Below are 20027 nucleotides of genomic sequence, written 5' to 3'. Positions count from 1 at the left end.
CGGCCGAGCACTACCGCTAGCCACCGTGTTTAATCAAAAGTTGGGATGGCACCTCTCAAGGCTGCCAGATTGCCATGCCCACAAGGCGGCTTGTTAGCGCGCGCAAAGACGCCGCGCCACGAGAGGAGAGAGACGGCCTTCTGCCCATCGTGGCGCGGCGTGGATGGGAAGGGGGAGCTGTCTAAGTAACGAGCCCCTTCTAGTTGGCTGTCGTCCGAGCAAATGAAGAGATGGGGAATAGCTTACGGCTTGCTGATATTTCCTGGGAAGGATGAGAGTCGGATCCGGGAGATCAGTTCAGGCAAGCGGGCGCCGAATCGACGGACGGGTGCGAGTGGTCTCTTTCGGCGCCCGCGGAGATGGGAGAGATCGGGAAGCGAGTTTCACGAACATCGTTGTGGCCCTTTTGCTAGATGTGGCTTTTCGTCTGAGAGCGAAAGGTGGGTTGGAAAGCATTAGGCCTCGTAGCGAAGAAACAACGCATCGCGATGGCCTCATCTCATCGTGGGAAAGGCGTTCGCCTCCGACAAGGGCCTACTCGTGGCTTTCGCATCCTTCCGATCAGTGGAGAAGATCTCAAACAAGCCACCACTCCGATGGGTCGGGTCCTTGGATTCGAATTTCGAAACAGCCGTGACCTGCCTCCCGCATCGTCCTGAGGTATGGACAAGCGCTTGCCGATGATGAACATTGGGATCCAGCCACGGGGTTCAGCCTTGCGACAATGTGAACGTTCAAAGATTGAAGATGGTCCAGTATCTGATGCTGTGGCTTTTGTCGCTGGCAACGATCCCTACGGGCTCTTTGCACTTGGGCCCTTGTAAAGAGGCTCTTTTCTCAAACCCCGATGTCGTCCATCATTCAGCCTCATGACGATTACCAAACTTCGGATATTGCCCGCCATGAGGCTCACTGGCGTCCTCCGTGCTTGTACGTTATCACAACCCGTCTCTTCCTTCTCCGTATGACACGACCGCTGTGGCGCCAGACTCGCAGCACAGATATCTTCCAAGTCCAGACCTTGAGCATGTCTGACAAGTCGCTACCTCAGGCTGGCATCTTCCCGCCGGCAACCATTGCCCGCTCTCACCACGCCCGCGATGCCGCCCAGACCGTGAGAACCTCGGACGCGTACACGCACACAGTCAGAGGGGGGCAACATTCTGTCATTGTGATGGTCTAGCCGGGAGATGAACAGCGCAATGATCGCGACCGCTCACGGCCGCTCTTGTCATGCAAAGACTTCACCGGCACTGACGCCTTTCAACTCATGCGCTGGCGCGGTTGGCATTTCGACGGGTGTCCGGGAGGTCCGAGTTTCCCCCTTCCCAATCCTTCGTTATCCGCGAGACTCGGGAAGAAAGCAATGACCTCCAGCTATGTCTTGTTGTCATTTGCGGGCTCTCGGACTGGTGAGGGTTTGCACTGACGCTTTCCGGGTTGCGCGGTTTTTCTCTGCCTCCCACCTCCTCTAGGCTCTCTCTCTAGCTATTGTATGGCTGGTAAGTTGTGAGAGCATATTGTGACTCGCAGTCAGTAATTTGAAGTGCTAGCTAAAGGGGCACGGTGGGAAGTTTAAACTGATGGAAAGGGGACGTGCGACTCGACTCTTGTCCATGGGAAGTGATCCGGCGCGGCAAGCCCATATGGTCCTCGTCACGCACTGTGTTTTATGAGCTACTCAATCACCGGCCCCCCGGAGATGTCTAGTTGCCAAGAGGGGTGTATCGTACTTCCGAGCGGGCTGTTGCATTGTTTTTGTGATGAAGGCCGGTTTGAAACCCGAACCTGCCGGACCGCGGAACTCAGATTGTGATATCTGTTGCCGTCGCCGCTTTCTCCCGGGCCCGAAGTGTTTTCCTAAAAGTCCTGACACATTATGGTTCGAACCGCGGTCGAGATTCTGAGCAATGCAGAACTTGGAGCAAGAGACCTGTCAATCAGGCCTCTTGAGAGGCGGCACTACGGCCGAGCTGCTGTATTAAGAGCCCTGGGCTCTTTCTTACAATCAATCAGCATGTCTTTCGACCCTGGGACCTTGGTACCAGCCTAGACTCATCATCGCTCTCCGTATATACCTTGATTAATACACTAATGTCAATGAGGAAGCGCGTAGAGAAGGTCTGCTTGTGGCTGAAATTGCCTTCAGCTGTGCTTTAGTTGTACACAGAGTACATTGATAGCAAGAAGATGTGCCAATCGCCGCCAGAGACGTCAGAGCCTGCGCTTTCAGGGGTAACCTGAACGGCGAGGTGAAAAGTGTCACATCATCCCTTTCTGAGCGTTGAACAGACTCCTGCTGGAAGATGGAGCCGGTTTGTATTGATCTGCTGTCTATCAACGACTGGTCGTCTGGATGTGTATCTTGCTACTGCAGCGATCAAGCTTCCTATACTCGGTCTTTGACCGGCCTACACAGCATAACTTGGGGACAACGTCATCCGAAGGCAAAACTTTTGGTGATAATCGTCGAGAGTCACTGAGCGCTGGTTTCCAGCCCAGGAACCGGAATCGCCGAGCAGGGTAAGCACGGCGTCTATATCGGGCCACGGAGCCTTCGCCAATCGCTCGCTACGCGAGGCACTGTAGAGATTAGCGCTGTAGGTGATGGAGCCCTAAGCATTCGCGACGAGGAGACCGATTGCGTACATCTCAGCGTGTAAGCGGAAGAGGCAGAGGCCAGCCAGAACAGGCGAACAGAGCAGGTGTCTTTCACCACACCATGCCCTTACTTGGATCGACGGGGTGGCAGCGTGGGCTTTCCGCTGGGTGGACTCTGGTTTCATTGAAGCGTAACAAAGATGGGTTGACCGTAGATACGAGATGAAGGAGCAGCCTATCTTTGAGAAGTGAACGGAGGGTAGGATCAGCCTTATCAAGCTCGCTGTCCCCAGTTCCACACGAAATCAAAGCCAACTCGACACCCCTTTTCCTCCACATCACGCTTCAATTCTGCCTCGATTCGAGTGACATCCTCCATCGTCTTGACCGTCTCCTCTCCTCCGTCTTCAACTATGGACGTCAGCGAAGGTCGAATAAGACGCATGATCCCCGAGGTAGCTCCATCTCGAACCGAATCATCTGCGGCCCATGAGTTGAAGATCTTTTGCTCGCAGTTCTGAAACCCAAGCTTTCGAAGCTTCTTGAGCAGGCCCATCGGCATTCTATCGGAAGTGTGAGCAGTGAGCTTCTAATGACTGGAGGCGAAAAAGGGATAAAGCAAGGCAACGGCAGTGGAACTACTCACAGTCTATCCCTCCCGACCTTCGCGTCGTGCTGCATAGTAATCCACCAGAACTCTTCATACGCCCTGCTCAGCGGATAGAACCTGATGAGTAGGTCACTCATGTCCTCCCAGAGAAGCCACCCGCCCGGCACCAGCAACTCGCGCATGTTGCTCACAGCGACGTCCCAATCATCCTTCTTCAGCCCCAGTGCGAGTAGTCTTACATGGACAAGGTCGAACGTGCCCCTGAACTCCGCCGAAAACGGCTTGAGAACGTCGTGCTCCATGAAGTTTAACGACACTCCTGATCTATGCGACTGGGGCATTTTGAGCCCGTCAAGATCAAAGCCGTAGAGCTCCGAGTCTTGTGGCACGAGCTGGGCGAGAGATGTCAGCCAGACGCCGCTTCCCGTTGCCACGTCTGCGATTCGAGGGGCTCGATCTGGGTTTGCTGGTTCGAGAGATGAGAGGATGTGCGGCGGGAGGAGGTCGACGGTGAGGGGCAGCCAGACTTTGAAGTGGTTGTCAGCCAGGCGCTCGCGCTCGCCGTCAACGTCCCCGCGGTTGAGGTTGTAGATCGTATCGGTCCATGATGACTCGTTTGATGCCTGGGCTTCTGCCATGTTAAGCGTTCATCCAAGTGATGTTCACAACAGTCGCGTACTCTTTCCAAGGTTGAGTTCTGCGATATGCTCCCTCAGGTAGCTTTTACGTCACAGATTAGTCATTCCGTGGTCTCCGAACACTTCTCCGTCTTCTGGTTTGTCTGGTGCATGCTCCATGCATGCCATGCAATTGTATTTGGAAATCTTTTGGACTTCGAGTCTTGATAGGTGGACGGAACCCAATGTGGTGTGATGCTCTGAGCTTCATCCTGGAGCTTCGGCTACCCCTCACTCACAGCTGGCAACTTAAACCTCCAACAACTGAACACTTACTATGTAGTTAATCCCTCCTTTAATTGAATCAACTCGGACGGAGACTGGTAACGATGCGGGGAAGAGCTACGGAACATCTGACCCAGCATGAACACTCATCAAGGATTCAAGATATGGTAGCCCAGAAATTGAAGGGCGTGTCCATCCTCCATTTGAACAAGATCTATAGATAAAAAACTCTCCTACGAAACACGTCTATTCCAAAATATCACCCTCGGCCTCATTAGATGATTCGGCCAGCTCTACAAGCTTGATAAGCCACTGCCCCGTGTCATCCGAACTGCAGACCATAACGACATCACCTCTGTACTCAAGCTCCTCTCCAGATGCAACCTTTTCTCCGTCTCCCTCACAATACCCCAGGAAAGGAAAACTTCCATTCTCGTGACATATGGGATTAAGAAGCTCAGTGGCCATAAAGTTGTAGTCTGGCATGAAGACGACATTGGTCTGAAAGTCCGTCATGATACTACGAGGCTTCCCACGGCTATCGGAATTGCTGACACGAGAATTAGTGAAAGAACGACGTATGGATTTACCAAGGTCGGACATAGATTGGCAGATGTCCTCACGTACTGTCGATTCGCGTGTCGGGATGATGCCCATGTCGTCAAAATTCAACGGAGGAGGTCTGCGGGTTGGCGGGGTAAGAGAAGGGGGGAGAGAAGGCGACCAAGATGAAGAAGAGGGTACAGAAGAAGGGACGGGTCGATCACGTACCTCGTCTTGAGCGGGCTGAACGGGAGCTGCGAACTCGTTCGGTGGCGTTGGAGGCACCTCGCGAATAGTTGGTGCCCTGTTTTTGGCCACGGTCTGGCCTTGCGCTCCTTGACTCCGGGGGTCAGATTCAAGCTGGTCGGATCGTCGACTTGAAAGAGAGGCGTGGCCACTGATGACTCTTGGTTCTTCAATCGGCCTCCCAAGGTTGGATGGTGATTCTTTCGCGATGTTCAAGGGGGCGGGCTGGTCTGAGTCAGCCCTCAAGGGACTCTCACAAGTTTCAGGGGCGGCATTCACCTTCAAAGATGCCCGCGTAGCAGAGTCCAAGCTTGTCGATCTGATCGAAGCAGACCTGGGTTCTGGTTCGATGTCTTGGTTTTGGGCTGGACGACTGCGATCTACCCGTGGACGACCTCGTTCATAAGGAGCGCTAGGAGTGTCTTCTGGACGTCCACCCCGAGAAGGTCTTGGAATATTCGATGCTCCCCTCGATAGCTGGCCAGGCCGGTTAACCCGCGAGCTACTCAAGCTCGAGCTGCGATATCTTCGGGACGGCGTTCCGGGTAACGACTTCTGGAGGCTGGATACGCGCTCAGGAGGTTCGGGTGGTTTCCCCGTCATAGTCCTGGGTCCCTTTGGCTGCTGTCTTTGCTGGACAGGGCCGGGGACTGTTACGGGAGCAGGCTGGTTCTCGCGGGCGCTTGGTCGTTTCTTCCATACGTTCTCGAGAGGCCCGGAGATCTCACGTCCTTGCTTTGGCTGCTGCTGCTGTACCTGTTGTTGCCTCCGCTGATCTTTTTGTTGCTGCGCTGGCTTCTTGGGTTCTTCCTGCGACCCCCCTTGATATGCTCCAGGGGGAGACTCGGGATAAGGCGGCTCTTTGACGTATGGTTCATGGTCTGTTAGTCTCCGACGGGACTCATGATCTCTCTGTTCCTCCCGGCCTAATTGTATCGGCCCTTCGGCTTCTGCTTGTTGCTCTCGCTCCTGGCCCCTGTGTTGCTGTTGCTCGCGCTGTTGTGGTTTGTGCTGTTGCTGGTCCCGCTGTTGCTGGTGCTGCTTTTCTTGCTGTGGTGGTAGTACCTGCCGGTGAGACTGATCCTGCGGTTGTGGGTGAGGTTGAAGTTGAGGGGGGAAACCTTGCGGCGGCTGATAAACCCGTTGATGCTGCTGTTGCTGGTGGTGGTGGAGATGGACCGTGGGAGGCACAACCACTTCAACAGCCGCCCGCGGAACCTGAGGGACAGCCATCGCTGTGTCGCCGATCCCAGTCGCAATTCCCGTTAGAGGTAGAGGCAAAGCCAGAGGCGGAGGCGAGACGGCCTGCGCGCCGCGGCAGTACATGATGAGGTGTCCCAACAGCCACAACCCTGAGAAGCCAAAGACGATGCCGGCGAAAGCGACGGCGGCGTCCCGGGGCACGGCGGCCTTTTCACCAATGCTGTAGACTAGGACGACGACGGTGAAGATTACGAGGGTGAGGATCATTGTCGCGGGGAGGATCTTTGCGGTGTAGTCGTGGATGACCCTGTCCGTCGTCGGCCGAGGCATTTTGAAAGGGGGGAAAAGGTTGCCCTTCTCTACTACGTTTTGAGCTAGTGTTGAATCTACGATTTTGAGGTGTTCGATATGACTGGAGTTGTACACTTTGGGTTTTAGCAGGCTGGTTGAGTTACTACAGTCTCTCCTAAGACTGATATAACATCAGGGCCATATTGGATCAATCTCATGGTGGACCTTGCGATATCAACACACTGCATCAAAGACGCGAGAAGGCTTTGGTTCATACTCGTAGGCAGATGAACTCGTGATCCCATTCTAGATTTTCTCCCCCCATATCTCCTAGTAGTGTACAGAAAACGTGTCTCATATCTGTCGTAACAGGTTGTTTGCTCGACAAGCGCAAGCATTTCAACACAAAGAAAATCGGTAGAGCAAATTCTTAGTCTATCAAAAAGCAGAAACCGAATCGCCCAAGACAGGAACAAAGCCTTCCTGAAGAAAGAACATTTCCAATCATGAAGGACGCCGGTATGGTTCATAGTGAGACCTCGGCCTCGTCGTCTCCCCTTCCTCCCGAACACGCCACTGACTAAAAGAAACCGGCGTGGCGGGCAGCTCGACAGCGAGAGCAAGCGCAACAGAAACGGGGACGGGAACGCTGCCGTCGTCTTGGTCGTCGTAGCGACGGCTGTCGTAGCGGTCGCGACCAAAGGAGTCCGGGCTGTAGTGTTTCCACGTGTACGGCTTCGCCAGCGGCGGCTTCATCTCCACGGCATACGCCGGCGGCGGGGAGTTGTACCGCGGCAGCGACGAGACGTCCTGGTCCGAGCCGTTTTGGCGTAGTTGTTGCCAGGGGCGGGGGAACTTTGCGGAGCCGACGCTTTCTGAGATGGAGCGTCTCTTGAACCAGAGGAGGCAGGTTAGGCCTGCTACCGAGGCGATGGCTGCGACGGTGGTGCCTGCGATGATGCCGCCTGATGTTGAGTTTCTCGGGGAGGCGGCTGCTGCGGCGGCGGGGGTGGTTTCTGAGGGGGATGTTACTGCTGATGGGGTAGGGAGGTCGTCGCCTGGGTTTGCGGATGGTGTCGACGAGGCAGCTGGAAGTGTCTCGATCACTGTCGTCGTCGTCGCTGCCTGGGTAGCCGTCGTCGGCGTCGCGCTCGTCATAGTCCTTGTCCTCGTCTTTGTGGATGAGACTGACGTGCTGGAAGTTTGAGACCCCTCCCCCTCCTGACTGTCGTCCAAGACGCAGGCGGAGTCGCCTCGACATGTGTACCCAAAGGGACAACACTTGTTTCCGCACTGCGGCAGAGACTCTTTCAGTCTAGTGGTATGGATCGGGCTCGTCGGGTTCTCGACCACGTCTTGTAAGGTAACGTCGCAGGTGATGGGCGAAATGGTCTCGCACGAAGACCCCTTTGGACAGCACAGGGCGGTGGTTTTCTCCGCGAGCACCATGCATGTCGTTTCGCTGGGACAGCAAAAGTAGTCTGCCATGCCGCTGCCGCAGGCTGTGTAGCCTTTGACGGGACAGCTAGCGTCGGCTCGCAATGTTGATTTTGGTGTAAGTTGGTTGTCAATATTATGGGAGTTTGATGTTGGTAGCGATAGGGGTGTTATCTGCAGTCCGGAGACGCATGTTTCGATGAAGAGAAGCCAAGTTATTATGCATAGCCTCCGCCAGCTTCCCACCGAGGCCATGTTGTTTATGCAAAGATTATAAGAGGATTCCCAAAAGAGAGCAGTTGTAGTGAATCAAAGAGATGTAGAATGGTAGACAGATCGTAATAACAAAGGGAATCCAACCAAGACAGAGACCATCAACTCAAGGAAAAGCCACTCGGCCGGAACATACATGTAGAGGACATCGCGGTATATCAGTGCCTCGTCTACAACAGCCAAGACAAGCAAACTAAAAGACGCCGTTGGTTAGAACTAACAATTGAACCAACCGCAGAACATGCTCTGCCGCGATGATGGGGGGGTTTCGACGTTCGGTCCTCGTCGTCGCCAAGCGCGACCAATCACACGAGCCGTCTACGCGCGAACACTTTACAAATCCCCAACGCCGCTCCAACAGCAGCAAACGCCAACCTGCAGGAGACAACACAGCAAAGAAAGGAGGAAGAATTTCCGATTTACCGTTCTGTCGGCGCCGTCTAGGTCATGTGAGTGGACGGCCATGAGGGTCTGCTGCAATCTGCACCCTGCAACGTCTCAAGACATGGCCAGAACGGGTAAGGAGGTTGACCTGAAGGCCGATTGTGGCAGTCTGGCGCTTGTTGTTCCTTGTCCTTTTCTTGAGAGGGTCTGGGTACAGGACCCGGATGCCACAATGGTGATGATAGGACCCGAAAATCGGGTGGTTGTCGATGAGGCAGGTGGGAATAGGTGTCCCGGGAGAACGGTCACGGCGGCTATGGTGTTTGGACCCTCTGGGCGAAATCCCACCTGTCCGGGATTTGGAAGGCGTGTAACCTGTGAGAGAGGGCCTCGAAAGACGGTCTGGACGAAGGGCGATCAAACGCGGTTGGGCCTAGCGAGGCATACTCTTGACGACGTGGCGAAATTGTCTGGCAGTGGTAACGCTGGAGGTGGTATGGCGGGAAGACGAAGCAAGATACGCCGTTGATCGGGGGAGCCGAAATGTTGGGTTATGCCCATGAGCGTCTGCGAGGTTGTGTCATGGCGGCGGACTGAAGGCCGGCCATCTGTCCAACACTGCCCGAATGACGCGCTTTTCCCCGGGGACGGCGTCTCTCCTCAGAAGTTACGCTGCCGGATGGGGGCTGCTCCGGCCCTCTGAGTCTCACCTCTCGGGAGCGGAAGCCGGAGCCGGAGTTGAGGCCGAAGTTGAGGCCGGAGCCTGTGCAAGCTGCACTAGGACCATCGGACGAATTGATCGTGGAGCATTTCTGCCGCCTAGAATGTACTTAGCTAGACGGCATGGTATATGGAACATCATTAACTCGAGCGTCAATCCAGGCTGTAGCTGCGACTGCATATCCTACCACCTTGTCGAGGGATTCCCCATGAGGCAGTCTCTCTACCAGTGGAGGCTCAAGTGATGGCATGATGTAGCCCATCATGACACGCGAGAGAGCACCAGTCCACCGAGGGAGCAGCACAAGATGCCACGATATGTTTCCCACAAGGAACTCCAGCCAGAACTCTTGTACCTGTTCCCCAACTCACCCCATCCACAGTCGAAATGTCCGCTTGGGGCCGCCCAGGCTTTATTCAACGGGTACCTAATCGACTGGCTAGACCGAGGCATAATCCATCCTCAGGGCATGGCAACAAAGCAGTGGACAGGGGTACGGTAAGTACGGAGGGGCAATCAGCTGATGTTAGTGCCAAAACCACAGCATCTCCAGCGGTACCAATCCCGCCTGTTCTCGGCTTTTCTCAGCTTTCCCCAGAGGCCAGAGCCCCTCCCGATCCCCCGCGAGATCCCGCCTCCGTCGCATTTCTCAGACAAACCACCCAAAATCATCCCGGGTTCCAAATTCCCATTTCCCAGAGTTCATTCTCTCCAACTTTACCTTACCTTATCCTACATCTTCCCTCCCACCCTCCTCTCGGCCCGTTATCAGAGTTCCATCCCACAGGACCTGAACCTCACCACCCAATTGGGCTCTAGAGTGCTTCTTTTCCCCCTTTAGTTCGTCTGTAGGTCTCCAAAATGCTCCCCTGGAGAACCATCGCACCCCGAGCCGCGAGGTATGTAGTACAGTCATCGTCCACATGTGTGACACGTGAAGGTCTCACTCCCCCGTTCTAGGCGTACCGCTTCTGCATTCGGAGCACCACCCCGCCGCATCACATGTGGTGGCACCTTTGGATCCGCGAGTAGACACCTCTCCGCAACCGCCGCCGCCCGCCAGCTCAACGCAAAGGTCGTTACCGAAGGCGTGCAATTCGAAGGGCTGACGGGCGTATCAACCCGTAGATCAACGCTGTAAGTCCCGGTCATAACCTGACCCAACCCACCGCACCTACCTTACCTTATCACAACCCCGGCCTTCTTTCCCCGTCTCCCGTCCCCCGTCTTCCCGCTCGGCTCCCCCGGTCCCCTGGCCGCAACTCCGGCTCCGGCTCCGGAGCCCGGCTCCGGCGCAACTAGCCGGTCCTCACCATGACGTGACCATCTTCCACACACCTCAACTAACACAAACTCTCTCCCAACGCGCAGCCCCCATTTCTGGCTCAGGTACGTTTCCGCCAACCGCATCAGCAAGCCTCAGCACCAGAAATCCATCATCTCGGCCGAACTGACACAACCCCACCGGCACACAGAGACAACTGTCGATGCAGCAAATGCGTGAACCAAGACACCACGCAAAGAAACTTTGATACATACGCCGTGAGCCCTCCCCATCTGTCCTATTCCATTTGATCACATCGTGCCTCCTAGCTGCTGCTGCTGCTGCTGCTGCTGCTGGCAACATGGCCCCCAACCTTCAAATCACCTAACCCGTTCCCCTCCCACTCCTCAGAAATGCCGTTCCCCAACTCGACTAACAATGGCAATTTGGTTGAACGAAACTGTAGATTAGCCAAGACATCGGACCTTCCGAGATAAAGTCGGAAGAAAAGGGTATCAAGGTGACGTGTAGGTGCAACACCCAAGCCCCCCTCCCCTTCTAACACTCTCGTAAAAGAAACATGGATTTGACAGTCATGCGCAACTAGGGGAGCAAGACGGCCACGAAAGCTTCTACCCATGGCACTTTATCAAGCACTACCTGCAACATGACCACCGCAGTCCGGAACAAGTCAAGTAAGGGGCAATCTCGTACCATCACATCACACCAAGTCACTGACCTTCCACGCAAGCTACCATTTCTGGGGCTCCGACGTGGGCGAAAGGCGCCCCGTCGTCGAGTACGACCACCTCATGACCGACAAGGACGACTCGGGCGTCGCAGAGTTGACAAACCTCATTGTAAGCATGCCCAATCCTCTGCTACCAGGGCATGACAGGTCAACTGACACCCACAGCGCGAGTACGGCTTCGCCTTCGTAGACGGAACCCCCTACGACACCCCGGAACCAACACAGCGCGTGCTCGAGAGAATCGCCTTCATCCGTGAGACGCACTACGGCGGCTTCTACGACTTCGTCCCGGACCTCGCCATGGCCGACACGGCCTACACCAACATCGCCCTCCCGGCGCACACGGACACGACCTACTTCACCGACCCGGCCGGCCTGCAAGCCTTCCACATGCTCTCCCACGAGGCTCCGCCGGGACAGCAGCTACCCGAAGACGGCAAGCTCGGAGGCGAATCGCTCCTCGTGGACGCCTTTTACGCGGCGCAGATCCTGCAGAAGGAAGACCCGGCCGCGTACGAGATCCTCTCCAAGGTGCGCCTGCCCTGGCACGCGAGCGGCAACGAAGGCATCACGATATCTCCCGACAAGCGGTACCCCGTGCTCGAGGTTGACCCGCAGACGCGGACGCTGCAGCGGGTGCGGTGGAATAATGACGACCGCGGCGTGGTGCCGTTTACCGACGACGTCTCGCCGACCGCGTGGTATGCGGCGGCGCGCAAGTGGGATGCCATTCTCCGGAGATCCGACGTTGAATTTTGGTGGCAACTGAAGCCCGGCCAGGTTTTGAGTGAGTGGTGCCATGTCTTGCCTTGAAACGAGACGGGACAAATGCTAATCAGTCTTCAGTCTTTGACAACTGGCGTGTGATGCACGGTAGGAGTGCGTTTGAGGGCAGAAGACGCATCGCCGGCGCCTACAGTGAGTATTTCGACTTTCTCCGGTCATCACACGAGCAACGTAACTAATACCGATAGTTAACCGTGATGATTTTGTCTCCCGTTGGAGAAACACAAACTTCCCCCATGAACAGGTCCTGAACCAGGTTGTTGGCTGAGGTAGACGGAACACATGATAGGGTGTCAAAGGTCTTGGGCGGAGCTGCATTGGCATGTGAAGGAGCACATGGTTCGCGAGTAAAGGCGCAAAGAGGAAACCGTTGATATCATCTCGTCCGTTCAATCGCTGCGTTTTGGCCGATGACCCGCGCGTTTCGTTTCTGGCAGCCCGGGTCTCGTGTCATTGTGTGCCCCCGCGATGTCCCCTGTAGTGTAAAAAGCGGCTGTAGTGTAGAAGCGCGCCAGTCGAGTCAAGGCGGGGGATGTGCGTTTTAGCCCCGATGGCCCCGCGATTCAGGACCTTGGCCCATTGAGCAAACCCGCCGTGGACACTGGGAATTGACATTTCGCATCTTTAGAGACTTGGATACGGCCCAGTTCAGGAACAATGCGACCCGAATAGCCCCGAAGGCTGGGACCCCATGGCACCAGGTTCCCCCCACAAGAACCTGGAAGTTCTGGAACCCCCCGGCAACGACCGAGGATGAAGAAGACTTGAGACATGCAGCAGAAGCCTGGAAGGGAATGTTGCGACGACGGCAGCCATGCATAGGCATATCCCTAGTGGCCGTCTTCAGGGTCAATGACGGCTTTGAGACACCTCATTGACCCCTCCATCCGTCCTAGCGTGGAGGAGCGACACAACATGGAGCAGACAGCTTCCCCTCCGGGAACCTCCCCTTGAGCCCCACAGCGTCACCTCGCTGTCGATTGTTCCGGCGCATGAGCCAGGGACTCATTGCCGCGGCGCGCCGGCCATACTAGTATTAGTATTAGCTCCTCCCTCGAGGGGGCCGCTTCGTGAATGTACATCGTCGAGTGGAATCCTCAATATCTTTAGAGTGCGGTGAAGCTTTCTCCCTAGAACCTTGTTTGAGTGAATTAGCAAAAGAAGAAAAGAGACCCTCTTGCGGCAATATTCCTCCCTGTCCTGTCGAGTCGACGCTTGTTAAATATGTTCCGCCACGCCCTTCGCGCTGCGGTCTCGCGGCCCCGAGTCCTCTGTGTTCCTCGTGCCGCAGTCGCCAGCAACAGCAGCAGCAACCCCGCGAGATTCCAGCCCTTTTCCACGACAGTCGCAAGAATGGCCGACATGAAGGACGGTGCTTTCAAGCACGATGCCACCGCGGCCCCGCAAAGCACTCGTGTGCTGCCTCTCTTCTCTCTCAAGGGCAAGACGGCCATTGTCTCTGGAGCTGGTGCTGGCATTGGCTTGCAGATTGCCCATGCCTACGCCGAGGCGGGTGCCAATGTCGCCATCTGGTACAACAGCAACAAAAAGGCCCTGGACCGTGCTGCTGAGATTGAGAAGGAGTACGGCGTCAAGTGTGCGTGGAGGCGCTATAGAAAGATGTCCTAGCCGTGTTGCTAACCATTCCGCAGGCAAGGCGTACCCGGTGAACGTCACCTCCCACCAAGCCATCCAGGAGTCGATCCAGCAGATTGTGTCCGAGTTCAACGGCCGCCTCGACATCTTTGTCGCCAACTCGGGCATCGCATGGGAAGAGGGTCCTTTGATTGACGGGCCCATGGACGTTGCCGACAGGGTCATGGCCGTCAACGTCAATGGCACCGTGTACTGCGCTCAAGTTGCTGGCGAGCACTTCCGCAGGCAAAAGAAGGAGGGCACAACGCTCGACGGCAAGAAGCTCGAAGGCTTCACGACTGGTAGCTTTATTGCTACCGCTAGCATGAGCGCTCACGTTGTCAACATCCCCCAGGCGCAAGCCGTGTACAACGCGTCCAAGGCGGCCGTCGTTCACCTCTGTAAGTGCTAAAGTTGTGGAGGAATTAAACGGGACTGACTAGTGCACAGGCAAGAGCTTGGCTGTTGAATGGGTCGATTTTGCCCGCGTCAACACGGTATCGCCCGGATACATCAAGACCGAGATTACCGCTTTCGTCGACGAAGAGTCCAAGAAGCAGTGGAGGAACAAGACGCCAATGGGGTGAGTTGCAGAGATGCATCATGTGTGAGTCTGTAGGCTGACTTGAACAACAGACGCGAGGGAGAACCCAGCGAGCTCAAGGGCGCATACTTGTACCTGGCATCGGATGCCGCCTCGTACACCACGGGATCCGATCTTGTCGTTGACGGAGGTTACTGCTTGCCGTAAGAGGCGGAAGAGAATGATACCCATGATGACGCCGTAGAGAAAGAAGAGTGCGATGGCGGAGCTGGAGGAAAGAACGGCCGGCGAGCAAGGGGTTTCGGGGGCTGCTTGATCAGCCGATAAGACGAGCCGGAGCTTGCTTGCGTATCAAGGTCATTGGCTCGAATGGTGCAGCTACACGGCCGAGTCTCAGGGATGCCATGCCGCCATGCTAGTAGACAGACGTGCAGCCGATAGACTGGATAGAGGTAGAACGCAGGCCAGCACAGAGGGCTGCGAATGATGACAGACTCTAAGACAATTGGGCCCGTGTCCGTGTGGTGAGAAAACGCGGAGGAGGGGCAGGCGAGCGGGTTGCGTCCAATACGCGTCGTGATATTCCCATCTTTGGCTGGCCAAGTCCGAGGTGAACCGTGCTGCAGGCTGCGTGCACTGCAATTGAAGGCGAAGCGAAGTGGAAAAAGTGCTGGTGCTTTTTGCTGTGGTGCTATCCGTATGGAGGAGGGGGAGGGGAAATGGAAGGGAAGAAAAAGGGTCTACTGCGTAAGAAGCTGCGAAGCATCATCTAAAGCAGGTACGTACCGTTCTTCCTTGATGTACTGCGGTACAACTTTGGTGGAAGAAAGTGGGGGGAAGGGGCAGAAAAGGCAACTGAGGTGGGCGCCTGTGGCTGCCTCTCGCCACGAAAGAGAGGGGTCAGTTGAGGTACTTGTCTCCTCACCCAAACCGATGCCAGGTGGGATGTACACGCAGCTTCATTGTCCCGCCGTCCGCGGGCATTTGGCGTCTGCCACCTGCCAATTCATCTGAGGTGACCTATCCAATGGAGGTGTGCGTGTTCCCCAGCTCTCAGCTTACCTGAGCGATAGCACCAGCACCCCGAACGCCCTGGATTGGCATGCCGCATCACTGATCAATGGAGGGCGCCTCCCGTACCTTAGTACTTAGCGTTCGTAAAGTGCCCGCCTGCGTAGCGAGCCAGAAACTGGAGACTGACGACGACTGGTCCTTTAGGTTCCAAACACTGGACTGGACTGAACAGACCTGGCCAAGTGCATCCCATCCGTCCCAATTCCCTTCACCCAACTCCCCCTTCTCAGCCCTATCTTTCTCACCTCAATTTTTACCCCTCGCATCGCATCGCAAAGCCTGGCCTCGTCTCTTGCCGTCTCGTGCCCAACGACTTCGCTCCACACCCAGCTCGCCTCTTTGCAGGCCCCCTTTTCCCATCGCGACTTGATCCAGAGCTGGTTCTCGCCTAACCGTTCCCCTTCACCGCTCTGTTTCTCTGCCATCCGAGTACCCTCGTATCCATCATAGATACCCCCGGCCGATTAGTACCCCCTTTCGATTTCGCCGCTTCAATCTTCACACACATCATCAGCAATCATGGACCCCGAGGGAGCCAGCACGCCTGGCGAGGGCAGCCGCACCCAGCAGCAGGTCGACAATGCCATCCGCGCCATTCGCGAGAAGAAGCCCCTGCCCGAGATTGATTTCACCATTCATACTATGGAAGATGGCACCCAGGTCAACACCATGGAGCGAGTCTGCAAAGGTACGCTTGATGCTCCCGCTATTGCTTTGCCTCCGCCAGCCTCGCCGTCATCGCTGCGAATGTCTTCGTCTGGAGCTCGTCTCCACGCAACCCAGTGACCTCAACGCTAACTTGATTTCTTGCCACAGACGTCCAGGCCCCCGCCATGTTCACGCCCTCTGACGAGCAGTTCTTCGAGGACGAAACCCACACAAAGCCCAACATCAACTTCCTCAAGCAGCACTTCTACCGCGAGGGTCGCTTGACCGAGGAGCAGGCTCTATGGATCCTCAAGACCTGTACCGAGGTCCTGCGCGCTGAGCCCAACCTGCTCGAGATGGATGCGCCCATCACCGTCTGCGGTGACGTCCACGGCCAGTACTACGACCTCATGAAGCTGTTCGAAGTCGGAGGCGACCCCTCCGAGACGCGCTATCTCTTCCTCGGCGACTATGTCGACAGAGGCTACTTCTCCATCGAGTGCGTCCTGTATCTCTGGTGCTTGAAGATCCACTACCCCAAGACTCTGTGGCTGCTTCGCGGCAACCACGAGTGTCGCCACTTGACCGACTACTTCACCTTCAAGCTCGAGTGCAAGCACAAGTACTCCGAGGCCATCTACGAGGCCTGCATGGAGTCCTTCTGCTGCCTGCCCCTGGCTGCCGTCATGAACAAGCAGTTCCTGTGCATTCACGGTGGCCTGAGTCCGGAGCTTCACACTCTCGACGACTTGCGCAGCGTGAGTATACACTCGCCTCTGTACGAGGCTTATAGCTAACGATGTATCTCGCAGATTGACCGTTTCCGCGAGCCCCCAACCCAGGGCCTCATGTGCGACATCCTCTGGGCCGACCCTCTCGAGGACTTTGGCCAAGAAAAGACGAGCGACTACTTTTTGCACAACCACGTCCGCGGATGCTCCTACTTCTTCTCATACCCCGCCGCATGCGCATTCCTCGAGAAGAACAACCTCCTTTCCGTCATTCGTGCCCACGAGGCGCAAGACGCCGGCTACCGCATGTACCGTAAGACTCGCACCACGGGTTTCCCCAGTGTCATGACCATCTTCTCCGCGCCGAATTACCTCGACGTCTACAACAACAAGGCTGCCGTGCTAAAGTACGAGAACAACGTCATGAACATTCGCCAGTTCAACTGCACGCCTCACCCCTACTGGCTGCCCAACTTCATGGACGTCTTCACCTGGTCGCTCCCCTTTGTCGGTGAAAAGATTACCGATATGCTCATCGCCATCCTCAGCACGTGCTCAGAGGAGGAGCTCAAGGAGGACGCCACCCCGTCGTCCACATCCCCCGGCCCCATGTCGCCGCCCCTCTCCGGCGCCTCGCAGGATCCCGAGTCGATCGAGTACAAGAGACGGGCTATCAAGAACAAGATTCTGGCCATTGGCCGTCTCTCGCGTGTATTCCAGGTGTTGCGCGAAGAGTCGGAGCGTGTCACTGAGTTGAAGACCGTCTCCGGTGGCAGATTGCCTGCCGGTACCCTGATGCTAGGCGCCGAGGGTATCAAGAACGCCATCAACACATTCGAGGATGCTCGCAAGGTTGATTTGCAGAACGAGAGACTTCCACCCAGCCACGACGAGGTTGTGAAGCAGCAAGATGAGGACCGGAAGCAGGCGTTGGAGAAGGCGGCCGAGGATGCGGCCAATGACAAGAAGCTGCAGCAACTTTCTAGGAGATTGAGCACGTGAGTTGTGGTGCACCGCCCCTTGAGGTTCCTTTGACTGACACATTAGCAGCGACCGTAAGAGTCACAAGGGATGAGACGGCGATTACTTGGGGTAGAGGTGTTAGCGATAGAAGGCCCGCGGCGGATGATAGCACACTAGGGCGTCAAGGCTTGGTTTGTTTCAACAAATTAGCTCAGCTAGGAAAGCTGGCATACGAATACAATTAAAGCATTTCAACTTCACGAGGGTCTCTGGGGGCGTGTTGGGGGCGTGTTCTTGATTATGTGCTAAACCGTAGGCTATCGTGTACAGTGTAGGTTACATGATGGAGGTTTGACAGCGTAAGTCTGGGGTTTTGGGTGACCATGTTGATTATTCTACCACAGACCCCCGACAATCTTCTCCAAGCTGGTGACAGATACTGAACCTCATGTTCCTCGAAGTGTTTTACATTCGCTTGCATTTGGCAGTTTTGTATACGGTGTCTCAGAGGACCAGGGAAACTGGGGAAACCAGACTTTCAAAAGATGGCAAGAATATTGGGTGGGCTATACGATCCGTTAGCCAAGACGCAAACCAGACTTCAACAAATCCAAGTCAAACGGGGTACTCTTGATCTCACCTCGCAACACCGCCGGGGACATTGCACGGCTCGCTCACGACGAAGAAGCTCCACCTCTTTTCGCGCTTACACTGCGCCGCCAGCGCTTCCAGGTCGAAGAGCTCGCCGATGGGCATGCCCCAGCCGGCGAGGAGGACCTCGTGCATCCAGTGCTTCGGGTCGCGGTGGGGCCAGCACTCGAAGGACGGCTGGTCGCCTGCCACGGCGGAGAAGTTGGACCAGACCCAGCGGAGGGTCTCTTCGGATTGGGCTACGCCGGAGAAGCTTTGCGGGCTGGCGGCGAGGTGGTCGGACAGGGTTGAGGGGGGGAGGGAGGCGTGTGTTGCTGTGAAGCCTGTCGTTTTGTTGTTTAAGTCATTTTATCGTGAGAGAGTTGTGATGTGGGAAGAGAGGGACGTGGTATGGGAATTGGGGGCGAGAGGAGAGAAGACAGAAAAGAGAGAGAGAGGGAGAGAGGAGGGAGATACCTGTACGGGTGATGAGTATGTCACCAAATTTGATCTCGGTGCCCTGCGCCTTGAGGCAGGCCTGGAGATCCGCCACGGGGATGGAGTCGCGCGCAAAGGGGTCGTAAGGCATGTTTTGCTCGAGGCGCCAGGTGTGGTAGTCTACGAGGATGCCTCTGCCGACGATGCCGTGTTTCTGCCAGGCTTTTCTAGGTTGTCAGCACACTGTTGGAACCCAAGCACACCGTGGTAGGCGCACGGGGGTTAGACTCGACGCTCGACAGAGCTAAACGGAAGAAGCGATCGGGAGAGCAGGGGAAATCGAGAGAGATGGGTACCTTGGATCCCATTCACAGTCGACCGCCTCCCCTCCTCGTCCACGGCGTGGACCTCGTCCATGGAGACGCTGTTGTAGAACTTTTCTTCCTTTTGGTACCCAAAGTGCCGGAGGCCGTCCCACTGCGACGACGACTGCGAGTTGAAGGTCCACTCGTCGTCGTTCACGAAGCGCGGGTGTTTGCGGTAGAGGTCGTGGTGGAAGGCGCGGCGGTTGAAGAAGGGGGCGGATTGGGCTGTCAGGGGCCAGTTGAGGGAGACTCTGTGCGGTCCCGTCAGTTTTTTTCCCCCCCAAGATTCCATCATCTCGCATCTCATGAATCCCCTTTTCTTCACATGGTTCAAGGTTTGGGTATTGTGGACTTCACGTGGAGGAGGACGACGATGGCGATGTGCTCAGATGGTCAGGTTTACCTCGCGCCCGTCTTAATCTCCTCCTTCGCAGCAGCAGCGACGCGCTCGTCCGTCAACCTGTTCAGCGTCCCCAGCTCGTCCTTGTCGCCGTAGAGGCCCCAGGCCGAGAAGCGCGGGTCGTCTTTGCCGAGGGGCAGCGACTCGAACGGCGGGATGCCGTTTTCGTCGAGGGCGAATTTGGAGTCTGCGGGGGCCATTGTCTCTTCGTCTGGTTTAGGAGAGGTCTGTGTGAGTTGGTTGCCGAGCTGTTGGAGGCGCTTCATTGCCATTTCTCTGGTCCTTTTTTTTTTCTCTTTTCACCTATCTTTCAAGTCTGAAGTTGCAAGATTTGAGGTTGCTTAGAGACTAGTTCTCTATGAAAGGGTGAGAGACTCACTTATTCGATGGGGTAGGCGATGTTATCTCGGCTTGGAGCTCATGCAGGTTGCTTCTCCGCACTTGTGTGAGGCAATCCGATTGTCATTGAGGAGTTGGCGTAGCAGACCGTCATCCGGTCTCTTATTCCCGGGGGCTGGACAACATCGTCCGGGAGAGGGGGTGCCGTAGCGCAACGCAGGATGCATGCCGGTGTTGGCCAAACGTTG

At 56.0% G+C, this 20027-nt stretch overlaps 9 protein-coding genes across 9 annotated transcripts; 5 read left to right on the top strand and 4 right to left on the bottom strand.

The window, feature by feature from the left end:
* Window positions 1-847: 847 nt before the first annotated feature.
* On the top strand, window positions 848-1183 carry CCOS01_00676 (uncharacterized protein; the record flags this gene model as incomplete). The annotated part of the gene is made up of 1 exon (XM_060448873.1): window positions 848-1183. One exon carries the CDS (start codon window positions 848-850, stop codon window positions 1181-1183), a length of 336 nt encoding a protein of 111 aa, XP_060320311.1.
* Window positions 1184-2875: 1692 nt separating this feature from the next.
* Window positions 2876-3849, bottom strand: CCOS01_00675 (methyltransferase domain-containing protein; the record flags this gene model as incomplete). The annotated part of the gene is made up of 2 exons (XM_060448872.1): window positions 2876-3164; window positions 3248-3849. 2 exons carry the CDS (start codon window positions 3847-3849, stop codon window positions 2876-2878), a joined length of 891 nt encoding a protein of 296 aa, XP_060320310.1.
* Window positions 3850-4359: 510 nt separating this feature from the next.
* Window positions 4360-6435, bottom strand: CCOS01_00674 (uncharacterized protein; the record flags this gene model as incomplete). Its single annotated transcript, XM_060448871.1, has 1 exon — window positions 4360-6435. The coding sequence occupies one exon, from the start codon at window positions 6433-6435 to the stop codon at window positions 4360-4362; it is 2076 nt and encodes a 691-aa protein (XP_060320309.1).
* A 465-nt stretch (window positions 6436-6900) lies between these two features.
* Window positions 6901-7884, bottom strand: CCOS01_00673 (uncharacterized protein; the record flags this gene model as incomplete). Its single annotated transcript, XM_060448870.1, has 1 exon — window positions 6901-7884. One exon carries the CDS (start codon window positions 7882-7884, stop codon window positions 6901-6903), a length of 984 nt encoding a protein of 327 aa, XP_060320308.1.
* A 463-nt stretch (window positions 7885-8347) lies between these two features.
* CCOS01_00672 (uncharacterized protein) lies at window positions 8348-9019 on the top strand (the record flags this gene model as incomplete). Its single annotated transcript, XM_060448869.1, has 1 exon — window positions 8348-9019. The coding sequence occupies one exon, from the start codon at window positions 8348-8350 to the stop codon at window positions 9017-9019; it is 672 nt and encodes a 223-aa protein (XP_060320307.1).
* A 1053-nt stretch (window positions 9020-10072) lies between these two features.
* On the top strand, window positions 10073-12280 carry CCOS01_00671 (trimethyllysine dioxygenase; the record flags this gene model as incomplete). Its single annotated transcript, XM_060448868.1, has 10 exons — window positions 10073-10110; window positions 10172-10348; window positions 10583-10600; window positions 10687-10753; window positions 10942-11002; window positions 11083-11170; window positions 11227-11335; window positions 11392-12013; window positions 12073-12144; window positions 12201-12280. The coding sequence occupies 10 exons, from the start codon at window positions 10073-10075 to the stop codon at window positions 12278-12280; spliced, it is 1332 nt and encodes a 443-aa protein (XP_060320306.1).
* Window positions 12281-13236: 956 nt separating this feature from the next.
* Window positions 13237-14398, top strand: CCOS01_00670 (short-chain dehydrogenase; the record flags this gene model as incomplete). Its single annotated transcript, XM_060448867.1, has 4 exons — window positions 13237-13609; window positions 13665-14048; window positions 14098-14230; window positions 14284-14398. The coding sequence occupies 4 exons, from the start codon at window positions 13237-13239 to the stop codon at window positions 14396-14398; spliced, it is 1005 nt and encodes a 334-aa protein (XP_060320305.1).
* A 1386-nt stretch (window positions 14399-15784) lies between these two features.
* CCOS01_00669 (calcineurin-like phosphoesterase) lies at window positions 15785-17719 on the top strand (the record flags this gene model as incomplete). The annotated part of the gene is made up of 4 exons (XM_060448866.1): window positions 15785-15953; window positions 16082-16671; window positions 16726-17642; window positions 17695-17719. The coding sequence occupies 4 exons, from the start codon at window positions 15785-15787 to the stop codon at window positions 17717-17719; spliced, it is 1701 nt and encodes a 566-aa protein (XP_060320304.1).
* Window positions 17720-18145: 426 nt separating this feature from the next.
* On the bottom strand, window positions 18146-19712 carry CCOS01_00668 (uncharacterized protein; the record flags this gene model as incomplete). The annotated part of the gene is made up of 5 exons (XM_060448865.1): window positions 18146-18173; window positions 18248-18581; window positions 18715-18897; window positions 19032-19291; window positions 19444-19712. The coding sequence occupies 5 exons, from the start codon at window positions 19710-19712 to the stop codon at window positions 18146-18148; spliced, it is 1074 nt and encodes a 357-aa protein (XP_060320303.1).
* Between the last annotated feature and the right edge of the window lie 315 nt (window positions 19713-20027).

The sequence above is a fragment of the Colletotrichum costaricense genome (genome assembly GCF_030867565.1).
Source record: "Colletotrichum costaricense strain IMI 309622 chromosome Unknown Scaffold_1.1, whole genome shotgun sequence".
In the NCBI taxonomy this organism is placed as follows: Eukaryota; Fungi; Ascomycota; class Sordariomycetes; order Glomerellales; family Glomerellaceae; genus Colletotrichum; species Colletotrichum costaricense.
The sequence above is the reverse complement of the archived record's forward strand: the minus strand, read 5'-3'. Positions and strand labels throughout refer to the sequence as shown.